The 18,380-nt window shown below is 34.1% G+C and overlaps 1 protein-coding gene across 1 annotated transcript in view; it reads right to left on the bottom strand.

Annotated features, from left to right (window-relative positions):
* Window positions 1–18,380, bottom strand: part of DNAH7 (dynein axonemal heavy chain 7) — a 304,763-nt gene that overhangs the window by 237,886 nt on the left and 48,497 nt on the right. The window contains exon 9 of the mRNA XM_043992176.1: window positions 4,841–4,960. Within this exon, the coding sequence (XP_043848111.1) occupies window positions 4,841–4,960 (120 nt within the window). The remainder of the gene's footprint in view (window positions 1–4,840; window positions 4,961–18,380) is intronic.

The raw sequence follows: 18,380 nt of genomic DNA, 5'->3' as shown, positions 1-18,380 counted from the left end.
CTACCTACATTTTTATTTAACTAGTAACAGAAATGTAAAAAAATTAATTTGATGTTGATATTTTAGATGATTTTATTATTTCAAGTCAGTTTTATTGCTTTTGGCCGAAGACTATTGCAAGATGCTCTATTATTCATTTTATTCCCTTGTTAATTGGTTGAATGTTATCATCAAAAAACTTTTTTAAAAATCGAGTGAAAATAATTTTTAAATGACAAACAGCACCAGAAAAATTTGAAAGTTGTGAAAAGTTATTTTAAGTTGCCTCAAGTGCCAGAGAAGATATAGGAATATACTATATAATTAACAACACAATACTGGGTAAAATATGAATTCAAGCTAAGCTTCAAATATACGACACAAACTCACACCAGAGAACCATAACTGACTGGTGGCTTTTCTGCTAAACACATCAAGAGGAAGGCAGATCCAAGATAGACATTTTGTCAACAAGGTAAAGGGAAGGAGAATACATGCCTGAATTTATCAAAATCACAATTCTGCAAATGCCACTCAAACAGTATGCTGGTGTTCACTGACTACTACTATGTCTACCAGCACAAGCCAGCTTCTGTGGGGATGTGGGGGAAAACCATCAGTAATAATGAGATAAGCAGCAACATGGTGTATGTAAAGTACTTTGAAACTAGAACTAAAGGGAATTCTGGAAAGATGGCAGAATAGGTCAAAAATTCCAGGCTCTCCAAATTTCTTCCACAAACAGACACAACATTGCCACAGAATGAAAGTCAAATTGCAAAAATTAAGAGAAAAAATAGTCATCCTCCTAAGACAACTTGAAAGGACCTCATGAAAGACAGGACCTCCAGGGGCTAAGGTTTGGACTGGGTGAAGTGTAAATCCCTCCAAGTCCTACAAGTAGCAGGCCCTGGGGGCAGCTCTATGGGGAAACATACTAGGCCTCATGAACTTTCACCTCATGAAACTTTCATCTAAAGAACAGTGTGGGAATCAGAAGGCTGAGTGAGGAATGATTGAAGGACTTTGGGCTGTTTTTGGACATGAGGCCTAACGAAGCTAACCAGACATGATTCCTGGCTGAGGTTGTGGCCAAAGATGGGCAAGCAAACACCTGGTCAATGTGGTACCTCGGGGAACAATCACATTTTCCAGACAGCATGGTTAGGGACCCTAACTACGGCCTTAACTGAGGAATCCCTGAAGTTGGGCCCCTGGACAGAATTCAGAAAATAACAGTAAGGAAGACCTGAGGCCTAAAGCACCATTACCCACAACTCAGGATTAAAATCTGATTACAATAATAAGATGCTAAAAATAAAATAAAAATGAATAAGCAAAAGAAAAAGAACCTGAAAAAAGATAACTATTATGGCATAAAAGAAGATTTGGGTTTATATTCAAAGGAAGATAGTAAGGTTACAAAAAAAATTTCTACCCCAAAGAGTAACATCAAATGGCCAAAAGCCCAAAAAGAGTTCTTTAAAGAACTTAAAAAGGAATGAAAAATCAAAAAAGAGAGATTCAAGGAAAAATTAGGGGGAAAAATAAAAGCAATCCAAGAAATTATGAAAAGAAAGCTAACCAATTGGAAAAAGAGGTCCAAAATCTTAAGGAAGAAAATAACTTCTTGAAAACTAAAACTGGGCAAGGGGAATCAATTGACATTATAAGACACCAAGAAATAATAAAATTACCAAAAATAGAAGAAAATTTAAGACATCTCATTAGAAAGACAACTGATCTGGAGAACAGATCAAGGATAGACAATATAAGAATTGCTAGACTACCTAAAAGTTATGATCAAAAAAAGAATCTTCATATAGTATTATAAGAAATTATTAACAAAAATTGCCCTGAAGTTTTATAACAAGAAGGTAAAGTATAAGTAGAAAAAAAAAATCTTCCATTCACCACCTGAAAGAGATCCCAGGAAGAAAACTTACAGGAATGTCATAGACAAATTTCAAAACTCCCAGGTTAAGGAGAAGATACTGCAATCAACAAGAAAAAAGCAACTGAAATACTGAGGAGATACAACTAGGATTTTACAAGACCTAGCTGCTTCAACACTAAAAGAACATGTTTTGGAACATTATATTTTGTTGTTGTTTTTGTGGGACAATGAGGGTTAAGTGACTTGCCCAGGGTCACACAAATAGTAAGTGTCAAGTGTCTGAGGCCAAATTTGAACTCAAGTCCTCCTGAATCCAGGGCTGGTGCTTTATCCACTTCACCACCTAGCTGCCCTGACTTTCAGGTATTTGTGACCAAAAGACCAGAACCCAATGGAAAATTTGATATAAAAGATCTAGAAGAAATATAAGAAAACATTAAAGACTAAGTATAAGGAACTCACTAAGGGTCCAACTGTTTACTTATTATATGTGAAAATGTTATCAGTATTCTTAAGAATGCCATCATCACTAGGGTAGTTTGAAAGAAAGGTTGGGGTTGAGTTGTATAATCTGGGGCAATTCCAAAAAACAAAATTGGACAGAAAAAGGTAAAAAGGAGCAATTATCTCATAAAAATGGGGTGTTCAGGAAAGAACTGATAGAGGAATCAGGTGGGGGCAAAGGACTAATAGTGTTAGAACCTTACTCTCATTGGATCTGGATTAAAGATGGAACATATACATCTAAAAGGGTATAAAAATCTTCTAAAGAGATAAGAGACTAGGGGACAAGAATACAGGTGACTGAGTTAAAGAACAAATAATAGAAACAAACAATGATTTCGTTAAAGAGAATGACAATGATGAAACAACACATCAATCTATGGGATACAGCAAAAGTAGTAATCAGAGGAACATTATATGTCTAAATGCTTATATCAATAAAATAGAGAAAGAGCAGACCAATGGATTGAGTATGTAATTTAAAAAAAAAAAAGAACAAACTTTTAAATACTAAATTGAAAATCCTAAAAATTAAAGGTAAGATTAATAAAATTGAGTGTAAAAATACTGAATTAAATAAAAGTAAAAGTCTGTTTTATGAAAAATAAACACAATAAAATAGATTAAACTTTGGTTAATTTAATTTAAAATAGAGAGAAGAAAACCAAATCACTAGTATTAAAAATGAAAAGGGTGAATATGCAACTAACAAAGATGAAAATAAACCAATTATAAGGAATTATTTGCCCAATTATATGCCAATAAATTTAATGATTTAAGTAAAATCAAGAATATTTACAAAAATAAAAATTGCCTAGATTAACAGAAGAGGAAATAGAATATCTAAATAGACCCATTTTATGTAGGGGGAATTGCATTGGCCATAAATGAGCTGCCTAAGGAAAAAGCACCAGGACAAGATGGATTTACAAGTGAATTTTATAAAATATTTAAAGATCAACTAATTCCATTACTAAATAAATTATTTGGACAAAAAGACAAAGAAGGGATCCTAACAAATTCCTTTTATGAAATAAATATGATATAAATACTTAAACCAGATATAGTAAAAACAGAGAAAGAAAATTAGACTAATTTTGGTAATGAATATGGATGCAAAAATCCTAAATAAAATAATAGCTAAAAGGTTACAAAAACACATCACAAAGATTATACATTATGACCAAGCAGCATTTATATCAGGAATGCAGGGATGGTTTTACATAAGGAAAACTATTAACATAAGTGATTACATCAATAATAAAAGTTTTAAAAATCATACAATTATAGCAATAGATGCAGAAAAAGCTTTTGATAAAGTGCAACACTCATTTTTATTAAAAATGCTTGAAAATATTGGTATGAATGGATTTTTCCTTAAATTGATAAAAATATTTACCTAAAACGATCAGGAAGCATTATTTGTAATGTGAATAAGCTGACGCAGTAAGGTCAGGTTTGTTAAACAAGGAGGTATTGGAAATCCTAGCAACAGCAATGAGAAGAAAAAGAAATAGAAGGAATCAGCATAGGGAATGAGGTAACAAAACTATCTCTTTTTGCAGATGATATTATGATATACTTGGAAAATCCCAAAGACAACTAAAAAATTAGTTGAAACAATAATTTTAGCAAAGGAGTAGGATTTAAAGTAAATCCACATAAATCATCGGCATTCCTATATATCGCAAACAAACCCCTGCAAGAAGATATAGTAAGAGATACCTCATTTGAAATAACTCTAGACAGCATAAAATACCTGGAAGTGCACCTGCTAATATAAACCCAAGAACTGAATAAACAAAAATATAAAAATACTTTCTATACAAATAAAATCACAATTAAGTAATTGGAGAAATAGTAATTGTTCATGGGTAAGTAAGGCCAATATAATGAAAACAACAATTTTTCCCAAACTAATTTATATGTTAAATGACATCCCAATTAAGTTACCAAAATAATATTTTGCTGAATTAAAAAAAAAGTAACAAAGTTTATTTGAAAGAAATTCAAGAATATCAAAAGAACTAATGAAAAATTATATAAAGGAAGGAGGCCTTTAGCAGTACCAGATCTTAAACTTTATTATAAGGCAGTAACTATCCAAACTATCTAGTACTGGCTAAGAAACAGATAAGTGTAAAGGAATAGACACACAATTTACAGCATCAAAGAAATATAGCAACCTTGTATTTGAGAAGCGTAAAGACTTAAGTTTTGGGGATGGTAAATAATAATAATAAACTGATGCAAATGTCTGACCATTTTCTTCTTAAAGCCATTCTATCTTTCATATTCTGAGCAGAAGTGATTTGAATTTTTAAAACAAGATATGTTCTGAACCATCATATGACTAAAAATATGGTACTCTTTTGGGACACTTTTTTTTCCTTTAAGTAGAACTAAGAAATATGTTAGTCTTTGTCCAAAATGAAAATAAGTTTATATATTCAACCATACACTTTAAGTAGCGTCTCTTTGGCAGATTCCATGTGTTTCATGACGATGTTCTGGAAGACTGACAGCTCCATTGCCTCCTGGCGATTATGAAATTCTTCGATATCAATTAAACGTAATTTTCTGAAAGGAATAAAATGGATACTAATGAGTAATCATAGCCATAACTTTTGTCTTGTATTTGTTCATTATTCTCCTTTGCTAATATAACATTCTTAGGGGGCATATTCTCAAGTTTTACCAAAAAAATTATATTCTTAATCATGTCTTTTTTATCTGTTTTTGCATAAATTCCAAGAGGAATTCATTACTCAGCCAAATTTTAGTGAGTACAAGATTGTAATAGGATAAAATATGTGGGTGGTACTTTCTCACAGATTTTCAGTCCTATTCTAATAAGAAGACAGAGAGAACACAAAACCTTCACTGGTACCAAACAAAGACTAGAACCTCATATAAAGAGAAAGGAGGGTTACATTATCAAATCAGGTACCAGTGTCTCCTCAAAAGACAGGGACCCATCTATATTGACTAGACTCTCCCAGTGGATACCTAATTTTCAGGTCTCTGTCCATGGCTGTACAATACCAGAGTGAGGAGTATTAAAGGTCATCACCCCAGACTTAGTGCTGAAGTTTTACACTCCTACATTCCCACAATAGCTTCATGTCAATTCAATTCAATTTGACAAAAACATACTAAGCCCTTGATATGTGCAAGGCATTATGCCAGGCAGGCTCTGAGAATTAAAAAACAGACAAGAAAAGGGCAAAACAAAAATAAACCCAGTCTCAAGGAGCTTATGTTCTATTGGGATGATACAACATATATGGAGTTAAACAAATATATAGTATATATAATCATATAAAGTCATTCAAAGAAGGGGGCAGCTAGGTGGCACAGTGGATAAAGCATCGGCCCTGGATTCAGGAAGACCTGAGTTCAAATCCAGCCTCAGCCACTTGATACTTACTAGCTGTATGACCCTGGGCAAGTCACTTAACCCTCATTGCCCTGCCCCCTGCCAAAAAAAAAACAAACAAAAAACAAAATCATTCAAAGAGTGAGAAAGCACTGATCAAAATCTCCTCTAGAAGTTGTCACCTGAGCTGAAAGAAGCAGGGGGATTGTAAAAGGCAGAGGTGAGGAGCAAGTGCATTCTGCATGAGGGGCCATGTATTCAAAGGCACAGAAACAAGAAATGAGAAGTCACATGTGATGTAGTGTTAGCTGACCAGTACGACTAGGATGCACAGGGTATGAAGAGTAAGAGAAGTCATTGGAAATATTTAGAAAGGTAGGTGTGAGGCAGTTTGTGAAAGGCTATAAATGCCACGTTGTATTTTGTATTTTATCCTAAAGTCAGTTGGGAGTCACTGAAGATTAGGATTGAGAAGTGATATAACTAGATCTATGTTTTAGGAATATCACTATAGCAACTGTGTAGAGGATAGACTGGAGAGATAAAAGACTCAGAGACCAATAGTAAAGCTACACTAATTTAGGCAACTGGTGAGAGGGGCTTAAACTCAAATAAATGCTAAAAGAGTACAGAAAAGTAAAAAAAAAAATACAATGAAGGCAGTAGAACTGGCAAGACTTGCTAACAAGTCTTGGAGATGGAGGAGAGGGAAAAGTCAAAGAGGACTCCAGTGCTGGAACCCTGGGTGACAAAGAAATTCATTCATCACTGTGGTATATTCAACAGAAAAAGAGAAGTTCAAGATCGCTTTAATGAAAACGATCACTTGACATTCAAATGAATTCATTCAAATGGATATTTTATGTAGATAGATGAGAAATAAATGAGACACAGAGAATTTATTAAGAGCTTATTATGGAGATGCAGAACCAAGATGGTGGAACATAGGCAGCAATCCAGTTGAACTCTCCCAATATTTCCCCTATAAACAACTTTAAAATAATTCTTCAAATCAAATTTTGAATGGCAGAGCCAACAACAACTTAGAAAGCCCACAGGAGAGGTCTATGATACCAGGATAGGGGCTTGCTCAGAGCAAAGAAGCAGCACTAGTGGTAGGCCTTGGAGATAACTACAACATCAACAGTAGCAACAGCACCTTTGAGAACTCTCAGCCAACATACTGTTAAGGAGTTTGGACAACTAGTCATAAAGAAATTATAGACCACCGGCCCTGGATTCAGGAGGATCTGAGTTCAAATCTGGCCTCAGACACTTGATACTTACTAGCTATGTGACCCTGAGCAAGTCACTTAACCCCAATTGCCTCACTAAAAAAAAAAAAAGAAAGAAAGAAATTATAGGGAACCCTTTGCTGGCAGTAGGTGCAGCTGGTGCTGATTGGAAACTCTATTGCCCATAAGCAGTTCTGGGTCAAAATTACAAGGTGGAGAGAAACATTAGTGCTTGTGGCTGCAGGGGACCAAAGGACTTTTCTAGATAAAAACCAGAGTGAAGTCCAAGATAGCAGTGATCATACTCCTCCCTGGATCATGCTACCTTGGAAATACAGAAAACTTGCAGAATCCCAGAACTAGCTCTGACAAGAGTAACAAAGAAAGAGCCTGAAGCTTGAAACAGTGCCTCACCATCCACAGGTGAGCAGATCCCAACTTTAACATTAAGTTCAAAGTCAAGAAATAGAGTGGAAAATAAGCAAACAACAACAAAAAGAAAATGACCATAAAAAGCTACTATGTTGGCAGAGAGATTGTCCTTCATTCTCGAAGAGGACCATGACATTGGGAAGTGATGTCATGACTTGAAGCGAAATGGATTTAAGTGAGGGAGGGCTGTGCAAAGTCACCAATCTCATTCTCTCCTCTATAGCTATCTGGGGCCAATGGCAAGATATACATTAGGACAACTGGAGATGGCCCTGGATGTTTGAGGAAATCAGGATTAAGTGACTTATCCAGGGTCAAAAATGAATGGGTCAAAGAACAAATCATCATAACAATAAATAAATTTATAAGAGAGTGATAATAATGAGACAATATATCAAAACTCAAGGGATCTATCAAAAGTAGTAATCAGAAGAAAATATGTCTTTAAATGTTTACATCAATAAAATAGAGAAAGAGTAGATCAACGAATTGTGTATGCAGCTAAAAAGAAAACTAGAAAAAGAACAAATTAGAAATTCCTAAATAAACACCAAGTTGGAAATCCTGAAAATCAAAGGTGAGATTAATAAAAGTATAATTAAGAAAAACATTGAATTAATAAATAAAACTAGGAGCTGGTTTTATAAAAAATTAAATAAACCGTTGGTTAATATGAATTTTTTAAAAAGAAGAAAACCATCAGTATCAAAAATTAAAAGGGTGAATACACCACTAATGAAGATAAAATTAAAGCAATTATTAGTAATTTTGCCCAATTACATGCCAATGATTTTAACAATCTAAGTGAAATGGAAGAATACTCAACAAAAATATAAGCTCAGATTGACAAAAGAAGAAATTGAATATCTAAATAAATCTATTTTAGAAAAAAGAAAGTGAACTGGCCATAAATGAGTTTTCTAAGAAAAAAAGCATCAGTAATCCACTGTTGGTGGAGTTGTGAAAAGATCCAACCATTCTGGAAAGCAATTTGTAACTATGCCCAAAGTGCTATAGAACTATGCATATCCTTTGATCCAGCAATAACACTATTGTTTATATCCCAAAGACATAAAAAAGATAAAAAGACCTATTTGCATAAAAATATTTATAGCAGCTCTTTTTGTGGTGGCTAAGAATTGGAAATCAAAGGAATGCTCATCAATTAGGGGATGGCTAAACAAGAGCTGTGGTACATTATTGTGCTATAATAAATGAGAAGCAGGATGATTTCAGAAAGGCCTGGAAAGACTTATATAAATTGATGTATAGTGAAGCGAGCAGAACCAAGAGAATGCTGTGCACAGTGACAGCAATATTGTTTGATGGAGAACTGTGAATGACAACTATTCTCAGCAATACAATGATCTAAGACAATCCCAAAGGACTAATGATGAAGCATACTGTCCACCTCCAAAGAAAGAACTGATATTGATTGAACCCAGACTGAAGCATGCTATTTTTCACTTTCTTTCATTTTTTTCTTTTATTTGTTTTCTTGTGCAAAATGACTAATATGGCAATGTTTTATATAATTGCATATGTATAACCCATATCTGATTGCTTATTGCCTCAGGGAAGGGGGAGGGAGGGAAGAAGGGATGAAATTTGGAACTCAAAGCTATGAATAAAAATGTTTATTATAAAAAAAAATTTAAAGAAAATTTAAAAAAGAAAAAAACATCAGGATTAGATGGATTTACAAGTGAATTCCATCAAATATTTAAAGATCAATTAATTCCAACATTAAATAAATTATTTGGAATAACAGACAAAGAACTAGTCCTACCAAACTCCTTTTATGAAACAAATATGGTGCTGATACCTAAAATAAGAAGAGCAAAAACAGAGAAAGAAAATTATATACTAATTTCCTTAATGAATATTGATGCAAAAATCCTAAATAAAATACAAGGCAGAAGAGTGCAGCATATATTACAAAGATCAACAGATGCAGGAAAAGCTTTTGGCAAAATGCAACACCATTCCTATTTAAAAAAAACACTTAAAAGCATAGGTATAAATGGATTTTTTTCCCCCTTAAAATGATAAGAAGCATCTACCTAAAACCATCAGCAAGCATTATCTGAAATGGCAAGCAAGAAATCTTCCCAATAAGCTCAGGAGTGAAGCAAGTATGCTCATTATCACCACCATTATTGTTCAATATTGTATTAGAAATGCCAGAAATAGCAATTAGCAGAAAAAAATTGAAGGAATTAGAATTGGCCATGAAAAAATAAAATTATCTCTTTTTGTAGATGATATGATAATATATTTGGGAAATCCTATAGATTCAACTAAAATTAGAAGAAGCAATTTATCATTTTATTAGAGTTGCAGGATATAAAATAAACTCATATAAATAATTTGCATTTCTATGTATTACCAACAAAGTCTTGCAAGAAGAAATGGTAAAAGATATTTCATTTAAAATGGCCATAGACAATATAAAATACCTAGGAATATACCTGCCAAGACAAATGACATGACAAGAAGGACATGAACATAATTATAAAACACTTTTTATAAAACTATTCAAATTTTTTAAATTAGAGAAATATTGTTTATGGATGGGCCAAATCAATATAATAAAAATGACAATTCCAACTAAATGAATTTACTTATTCAATATCCCAATTAAACTACCAAAAATTATTTTATTGTGCTAGCAAAATAACAAAATTCATTTCAAAGAATAAAAGACCAAGTATATCAAAGAAATTAATGAAAAATGCAAAGGAAGGAGGTCTAGCAGTACAAGATATTAAACTAGATCTTAAAAGATGGTAATTATCAAAACTATCTGGTAATAGTTAAGAAATAGAATGGTGGATCAGTGGAATAGAGTAGGTATACAATTGTTGTTTGTCCTTTGTTTCTGAAAAGGACCAATGACATCAAAAAGGTGTTGCCTTGACTTGAACATGAATTGGATTTTTTTATTATTTTATTTTAATTTTTTCCAATTACACGTAAAGACGGTTTTTTGAGTTTCAAATTTTTCTCCCACCCTCCCTTTCCACCCCGCTTCCATGGCCAGCAAGCAATCCAATATAGGCTATACCTTACAACCATGTTAAATATATTTCCACATTAGTCATGTTGTAAGAGAAGAATCAGAACAAAAAGGGAAAAATAACACAAGAAAGAATAAACAAGAGTAATAACAAAAAAGAAACAACAAACGTGAAAATAGTATACTTCAATCTGCATTCAGACTCCATAGTTCTTTTTCTGAATGTGGAGAGCATTTCCCACCATAAGTCCTTTGGCATTATCTTAGATCATTGTATTGCTGAGAAGTGTTAATCTATCACAGTTGATCATCCCACAATGTTGTTGATACTGTGTACAATCTTCTCTTGGTTCTGCTCATTTCACTCAGCATCAGTTCATGTACATCTTTCCAGGTTTTTCTGAAATCTATCTGCTTATCATTTCTTAGAGCACAATAGTATTCCATTACATTCATATACCACAACTTGTTTAGCCATTCCCCAATTGATGAGCATCCCCTCAATTTCGAGTGAATTGGATTTAAGTGAACATATTTGCACACTGCCTCACTCTCTCTTCTGGAGTTATCAAAGTCCAATGGCAGGAAAAAAGTCAAGATGACTGGCAATGGCCCAGGATGCAGTGGATGACTTCGGCATCTTTGATGCCCGACCAAGCTCTAAGCATTCCACAGGTTGGAATAAATTGTTCTCATTTACCCACTCTGCCAGGGAAAGTCTTCACATGCTTGGGGTAGATATCCCCCAAACTCACTGATGGCTTTGAGGATTATACCTTCAACCTGGTTTAGCATGTCTACAGAAACAGTTTACCAATGTGTGACCACTGTGCATGCTACAGCTTCCTGGAGCTACATATGAGAGTTGCGTGAATCAGATGGACACCAAAATTAGATGAAGAGCCCTGAAGAGCTCACTAAGCCCTCACACCACAGGTGCTAGTCCTTCTTAGCACCCAATACACCCCAAGTATACAAATACATAGTAATCAATGACTATGTCTGATAAATGCAAAGACCTAACCTTTAGGGTTAAGAAATCACTATTTGGTAAAAATTGCAGGAAAAACTAGAAAGCAGTCTGGTAAAAAGTAGGTACAGACTAATATCTTACACCATTTAACAAGATAATGTCAAAATGGATATGTAACCTAGACATAAATGGAGATATCATAAGTAAGTTAGAGTAGCATGAAACATATACCCATCAGATTTGTGGATAAGAAAATAATTTATAAATAAACAAGAGATAGAGAGTATTGTAGGATATTAAATGGATAATTTTGAATATATCAAAAAAGGTTTTGTACAAATAAAACCACTGTAGCCAAGATTAGAAGGAAAGCAGAAAATTGGTAGGGGGGCAGATTTTATAGCCAGTTTCTCAGATAAAGGCCTCATATTTCACATATGTATAGAACTGAGTCAAATTTTTAAGAATATAAGTCATTCCTTAATTGATAAATGGTTAAATTATATGAAGAGGCAATTTTTGGAAAAAGAAATTAATACATAATTATATGAAAAATACTCTAAAACATTATTGATTAGAAAAATGCACATCAAAACAACTCTTAGGTACCATCTCACACCTATCAGATTGGCCAAAATGATAGAAAGGGGAAATGTCAAATTCTGGTATTTGGTCTATTTCCCAAGGTGATCAGAAAAAAAGGAAAAGAACCTATATGTTTTTAAATATTTATAGCAATTCCCTTCGTGGTAGCAAAGAATTAGAAACTGAAATTGAAAGGATGCCCATCAATTAGAGAATGGCTGAATAATTTGTGGCAGTGGTCAGAACAAAAACAGACTTTTGAGGAAGGACCAGATAAAAAGAAAGAGGAAAGAATTAACAGAAGAAATAAGACAGAGTAAAATACATAGTTAGTAATCAAAACTATGAATGTGAATGGGATGAGCTCTCACATAAAATAGAAGTGGATAGCAGAGTGGATTAGAAACCAGAATCCAACAATATTTTGTTTAAAAGAAACACACTTGAAAAAGAAAGCCAATCACAGAATTAAAAGTAAGGGCTGGAGCAGAATCTAATATACTTTAACTGAAGAAAAAAACATGATCTCAGACAAAGCAAAAGCAAAAAGAGATAATCAGGGAAACTAAATTTTGCTAAAAGGTACTATGAATAATAAAGTAATATAAAAATTTACAGCAAGTTTCTCTGGTAAAAGCCTCGTTTCTCAAATATATAAGAAACTGAGTCAAATTTATAAAAATAAGAGTCATTCCCCAAATGATAAATGTTCAAGAGATATGATGAACAGGTAGTTTTTAAAAGAAGAAATCAAAGCTATCCATAGTTATATGAAAAAAAGTTCTAAATCACTACTGATTAGAGAAATGAAAATTAAAACAATTCTGAGGTACCACTCACACCTACAAAATGCTAGAGGGGATGAGGGAAAAATAGGTACACTAATGAATTGTTGATGGAGTTGTAAACTGGCCCAACCAATCTGGAGAATAATTTGGAACTATGCCCAAAAGGCTCTAAAATTGTACATACACTTTGATCCAGCAATACCACTATTAGGTCTGTATCCCAAAGAGAAAGGGAAAAAAGGAAAAGGAAAAGACCTATATGTAGAAAAATATTTATAGCAGCTCTTTTGTGGTGGCAAAGAATTAGAAATCGAGGGAATGTAGTAGTAGTAGATAGGTAGATGGATAGTGATCTATGCTAGGGACTCTCCAATCAAATAAGTGGGCTTCAGAGCTGAGATATCTCCAGGATGGAAAAGTACTTGATATTTTTGCTTAATATTGATTTGCTTTTTTGAACAGTTATCCCTGTTGTTTCAGGGAATCAGAATATCCAGAAGAGACATCTTTTTGGAGAGCATTTAGTTTTCTCTTATGAATATGTTTAAGGTCAATCAGTAGAAAGATTATGTATTCTATCTTTCAGTCACTGTGTAACCATAAAGATGTGGTCTGCTATAGGATGTCATTTGTGAGATCCTGTCATTCCCTCCTCATTTTCATAAAATATATCTCCGATTCTTACATAAGTCATTTTTTACAAAGATTTTACATTGATGGTCTATGAATCAGCTCATATGGCAAAATTTCCTCTACTTACTCCATTTACCTTCCCAGATCTGCCACTTGTTACCCAAATGATTTTGAGCAAGTCACTTAACTTCTCTAGGTCTCAGTTTCCTCAATTATAAAATACAAGAGATGAACTAGATAAATAGCTGCTGAGGCCCATTTTCCAGTTCTAAATCTACCACCCCATGATCATATAGCTTTCTTCATGGCAAACATATGATACATGCTTTAAGTTTTGCTTTTTTGCTTAAACATCTGCTTCCCAAGAATCAGCTTCCCTCAGCTCCTGCCTCCCTAACCCTAACTTTTGGCAAATTCCTTGTTCAAGACAAAAAGCTTAGGGGGCAGCTAGATGGTGCAGTGATTAAAGCGCTGGCCCTGGATTCAGGAGTACCTGAGTTCAAATCTGGCCTCAGACACTTGACACTTACTAGCTGTGTGACCCTGAGCAAGTCACTTAACCCCGATTGCCCCGAAAAAAATAAAAATTAAAAATAAAAAGCTTTGGAGAATTTCATTTTGCAACAGTGATAAAACCCATAGCAGTATTTAAGGCCTAGCTGTACTATTCCAGTCTCCATGAAAGAAATCAGCTCCTAAAAGTTTATAAAAACCCATCTGTCCCAGAGGGGTTTGGGCCAGCTCACTATTATGGAAACACCCTGGACTTTGTTATTAACATATTGCAAACATGGCTTACCTAAGAGTGCAAGAAGGTGAAGCTCAGGGTCTATTGTGCTGATTGAGGCTACCCCTTCAGTGACAGCAGGACAATAGATTCAATTCCATTTCATCTCATGTATCCTGCAACAAATTCCTCTTGTCCTATAACTTGGATTACTGAATCACAGGATCTGAGAGTTAGAAGGGACTGTAACAGCTATCCCATGCCATCCATGAAAGGAATCTCTTCTATAAAATGCCTAATAATTCATCATGCAGTCTCTACCTGAAGATCTCTAAGGAGGGAGAACATACCATCTCTCAAGGCAGCTCATCCCAATTCTGAGCAGATCTAATTGTTAGAAAGTTGTTTTGTTTTGTTTGACAGTTAAAGGAAGCAATTAATAGTGCAATATCCTGAAGGACTCTGCAGGGTCAAGGAAAGAAAGTTTTGTTGTTATTTACTTTGTTTTGGAAAGGGGAGACCTATATATGGAGAGAAGATATCAAAGATACACAAGATTGGAGAATGACTAATGGAGCAAGGTCATGGCAGACAAAGAAGGGGCTAGTAAAAAGGCTATAGGTGAAAGGATTAGCTTTGGCAAGGTGAAGAATCACCTCTTCCTGAGAGATTAGAAGGAAGAAAAAAATGAGTAAATACACAGAGTTTTAGAGGCAAGGAAGAGGAGTATTGAGAAAGTTCTCTTGGGAGTGTCTAATTCTTCTCAGTAAAGTAGAAAGTGAGGACAATTAATCAACAAGCATTTACTACTCATCTACTATGTGCTAGGCACTGTGATAAGTGATGGGGAAACACAAAAATTAACTAGAAAAATTAGCTAGAAAATTAACTTCAAGGAGTTTACATCGTACTGGACATCTATTTGTTGTTGTTGTCATTCAGTCATGTTCGACTTTTCACAACCCCATGGACCACTGACCGTGAGCTTTCCAAAGATACTATAGTGGCTTACCATTTTCTTCACCAGTGCATTAAGGCAAAGAGAGGTTAAGTGACTTGCCCAATGTCACACAGCTAGTAAGTTTCTGAGGCTGGATTTGAATTCAGATCATCCTGACTCCAGGCCCAGAGCTCTATCCACTGAGCCTCCTATATATAAAACATATACAAAGGTCATCTGTCTTGAGTAAGGTTCTAAATTAGAGAACTCTAGAAACACTCCTTACTGATCAAAATATTTTAGTGAGATTCATCAACTTAAAGAACTACTATTTTAAGAAGATCCAATTTCTCTTTATAAAATATATAGGACAATTTGCTTTCTAACCTAATCAAGAATAATTAATGTATATCAATTTAGAAATATATAATATTCTGAATTCTTTCATACTATTTGACAGTTTGACAATCTATTAAAAGAAAAATACTTTTAGATAAATTTCACTGGATTTTCCTTTCGTTTAAATAACATTGTTATTCTTGAGTCAGTGGTAAGATTAATTAGATTTTTCAAAGAAAGGTAAATGTCTTTTATCTCATTTACTAAAACATCAATATTCATTTGGTATGATGAGCTGTCAAAAATTACCCTCTTTGGACAACAATGAAGATGTTACTCAATTAAAATACACTTGTGCATTTGACATTTACATGTCAATTTAAGGTTTAAAAAGCACTTTACCAAAATTATTTCATATTACTCCCATTGGTCCTGTCTGTGGCTATAACCTAGATCATCAATCTAAAAAAAGAAATAAGAATTTAATTCATACTTTTGTCTTTCCATTTTTCTTTGATTGATTAAAAAAAGAACATTAAATGAATTTGTTTTAATACTGAAATGGCTGCACTGAAAAAGTGGTTCAATTCAACTTCTGAATTCTTATCTTGTTGTTTGAAAAATCTGTATCTTCAGAAGTAAACAGAGTATCCTGATCAAGGACAGCATTAGAATATCTAGGATAATATCCTCCCCCTGTCAGTAGACAATTTTCTCATGGCCCTTAATGTCAGAATGGAAAAATGCCTCATTTGAATCAGCTACTCAAATGAAGAAAAAGTGCCTGTCTTAACCTGCTTTCTTACCAAAATCACTGCATATGATTTGTTTCTTGAGAGCTCTCAAGTTTCTCAGTGACATTTTTAGAAGTAAATGCTTATATAAGAATCATCCCAATTCTGTACATTTCTGTTCTATAAAGATTGGATGAGGTTCTATGATGAAAATTAGAAAATGTTAAACACGTGGTACTGCATAAAATGCTTCTCTTTTCAGCTCACTACAATGCCATACAAAATATTTTACAGAATTAGTTAATAAAATAACAGCAAGAAAGCATATCATATGTTATGTTCAAATTAGGCAATCTAGGAGTTAATATTTTGGCATTCTTTATGATTAGACATGGGATTAATACTATTTATATAGCTATACCTTCCTAATTTTTCCAATTCCCTTCTTCCAAGGATGTTTTAAATTGAAAGACTTAAAATTGTTATATAATGTTCCATTTTAATACCTAATTCTATTACTAATAATAATAGTATTTACTAACACTAATACTATTGGTAATATTAGTAGTATTACTACTAGTACTATTAGTAATATCAGCAGTACTACTAATAGTATTAGCTATTTAAATGGAACATTAACAATTTTAACCAGGATACTACTACATGCAGAGTAAGAAAAACAAAGGACTGTCTGGAACTGTTCTATATACAGCTTAAAAAAAAACTCTGTCATTTATTTCAGTCCCAGTTCACAGTATCAGTGTTTGATAAGGTCCAAGTTTGCTCCTCTCCATTAAGGGTCTTTGGTTCAGGTCCTGTTTGTCCAAGAAATACTCCTATTTTTCTAGAAAATCTTTGTATGAGAATTCTTCTGTACTTAGCAAGCTTAGTCTTAGCACTCCTATGTTTGACCTGGTATTCTTTAGGTACTGCCAGCTCACATAAGCTACAGTACCCAGCTTAGCCCAGGAACTTTCCACAATTCCACTACTAACTCTGTCCACTGCCTTCTCTAGGGCTACATGATTCCCTCCCCTTGTGGGCCATCTGGTTCCCTGAGGAGGCCAGAATTACGTATGCTTCTCTCAAGAAACCAGAGTCTGGGCCAATCAGAGCCCAGTCCTTTTCAGCATACATAACATGCTCTGACTGATATAATCCTCTCCTAAAGATATAAGGAAACTGAATTATTCATATGAACAATGAAAAAGGAGAACTCATAACAATTGAAGAAATAAAGGAAATCATCAGATAATATTTTGCCTAATTGTATGCTAATGAAACAAACCATTTAGAAGAAATAGATGAATACTTAGAAAACATATAAACCTTCCAGATTAAGAAAAAAGAAAGACTATCTAAATAATTCAATATCAGAAAAAGAAGTTGAAAACCCCTAAGTCACCTCCCAAAGGAAAAAAAAACACTCCACGACAAGATGGATTTACATGTGAATTCTATCAAACATTCAAAGAACAATGAATTCGTGTGTGTGTGTGTGTGTGTGTGTGTGTGTGTGTGTGTGTGTGTGGCAATGAGGGTTAAGTGACTTGCCCAGGGTAATACAGCTAGCAAGTATCAAGTGTCTGAGGCTGAATTTGAACTCAGGTCCTCTTGAATTCAGGGCTGGTACTTTATCCACTGTACCACCTAGCTGCCCACGAACAATTAATTCTAGTACAACATAAATTATTTGCAACAATAAGAAGGTAGCTTTCCAGTCTAAGAAAACAAATAAGGGCTTGATACTTAAAAGTGTAACGATTGGAATGACGCCACCTGCTGGAGACTTACTGTAGAAGAGTTCCGCCCATGAAATGAAGGTCTTTGAGGGCAAGACCAGGAGTCTTTTCTTTGGCGTCAGGAAGTGATGCGGATTAGTGGGAGGAGGAAGGAAGAGACTGGTGCTCGCTCTCACACTCTTTCCTTTGGACTCTGGTGGAGAGCGGAGCTAGAAATGTGCTCTCCCTTTAATAGATAGGAATCTAGGCCTTTCTCTCTCTCTTTACCAAAACTCTTATTCTCCTTAATAAATGCTTAAAAGCCTAACTCTTGCTGAAGCTTATAATTTATTGGCGACCACTCATTAGATATTTTAGACAGACTAGCTAGAATTTTAGCCCTTAACAAGAGACAAAGCAGAGGAAAGGGGAGGGGGAAAGAAACCAATATTCTTAATGAATACTGATGCAAAAACTTTAAATAAAATATTAATA

The sequence above is a fragment of the Dromiciops gliroides genome, chromosome 3 (assembly GCF_019393635.1).
Source record: "Dromiciops gliroides isolate mDroGli1 chromosome 3, mDroGli1.pri, whole genome shotgun sequence".
Classification (NCBI taxonomy): Eukaryota; Metazoa; Chordata; class Mammalia; order Microbiotheria; family Microbiotheriidae; genus Dromiciops; species Dromiciops gliroides.
This window is presented reverse-complemented; position numbering and strand designations above follow the sequence as displayed.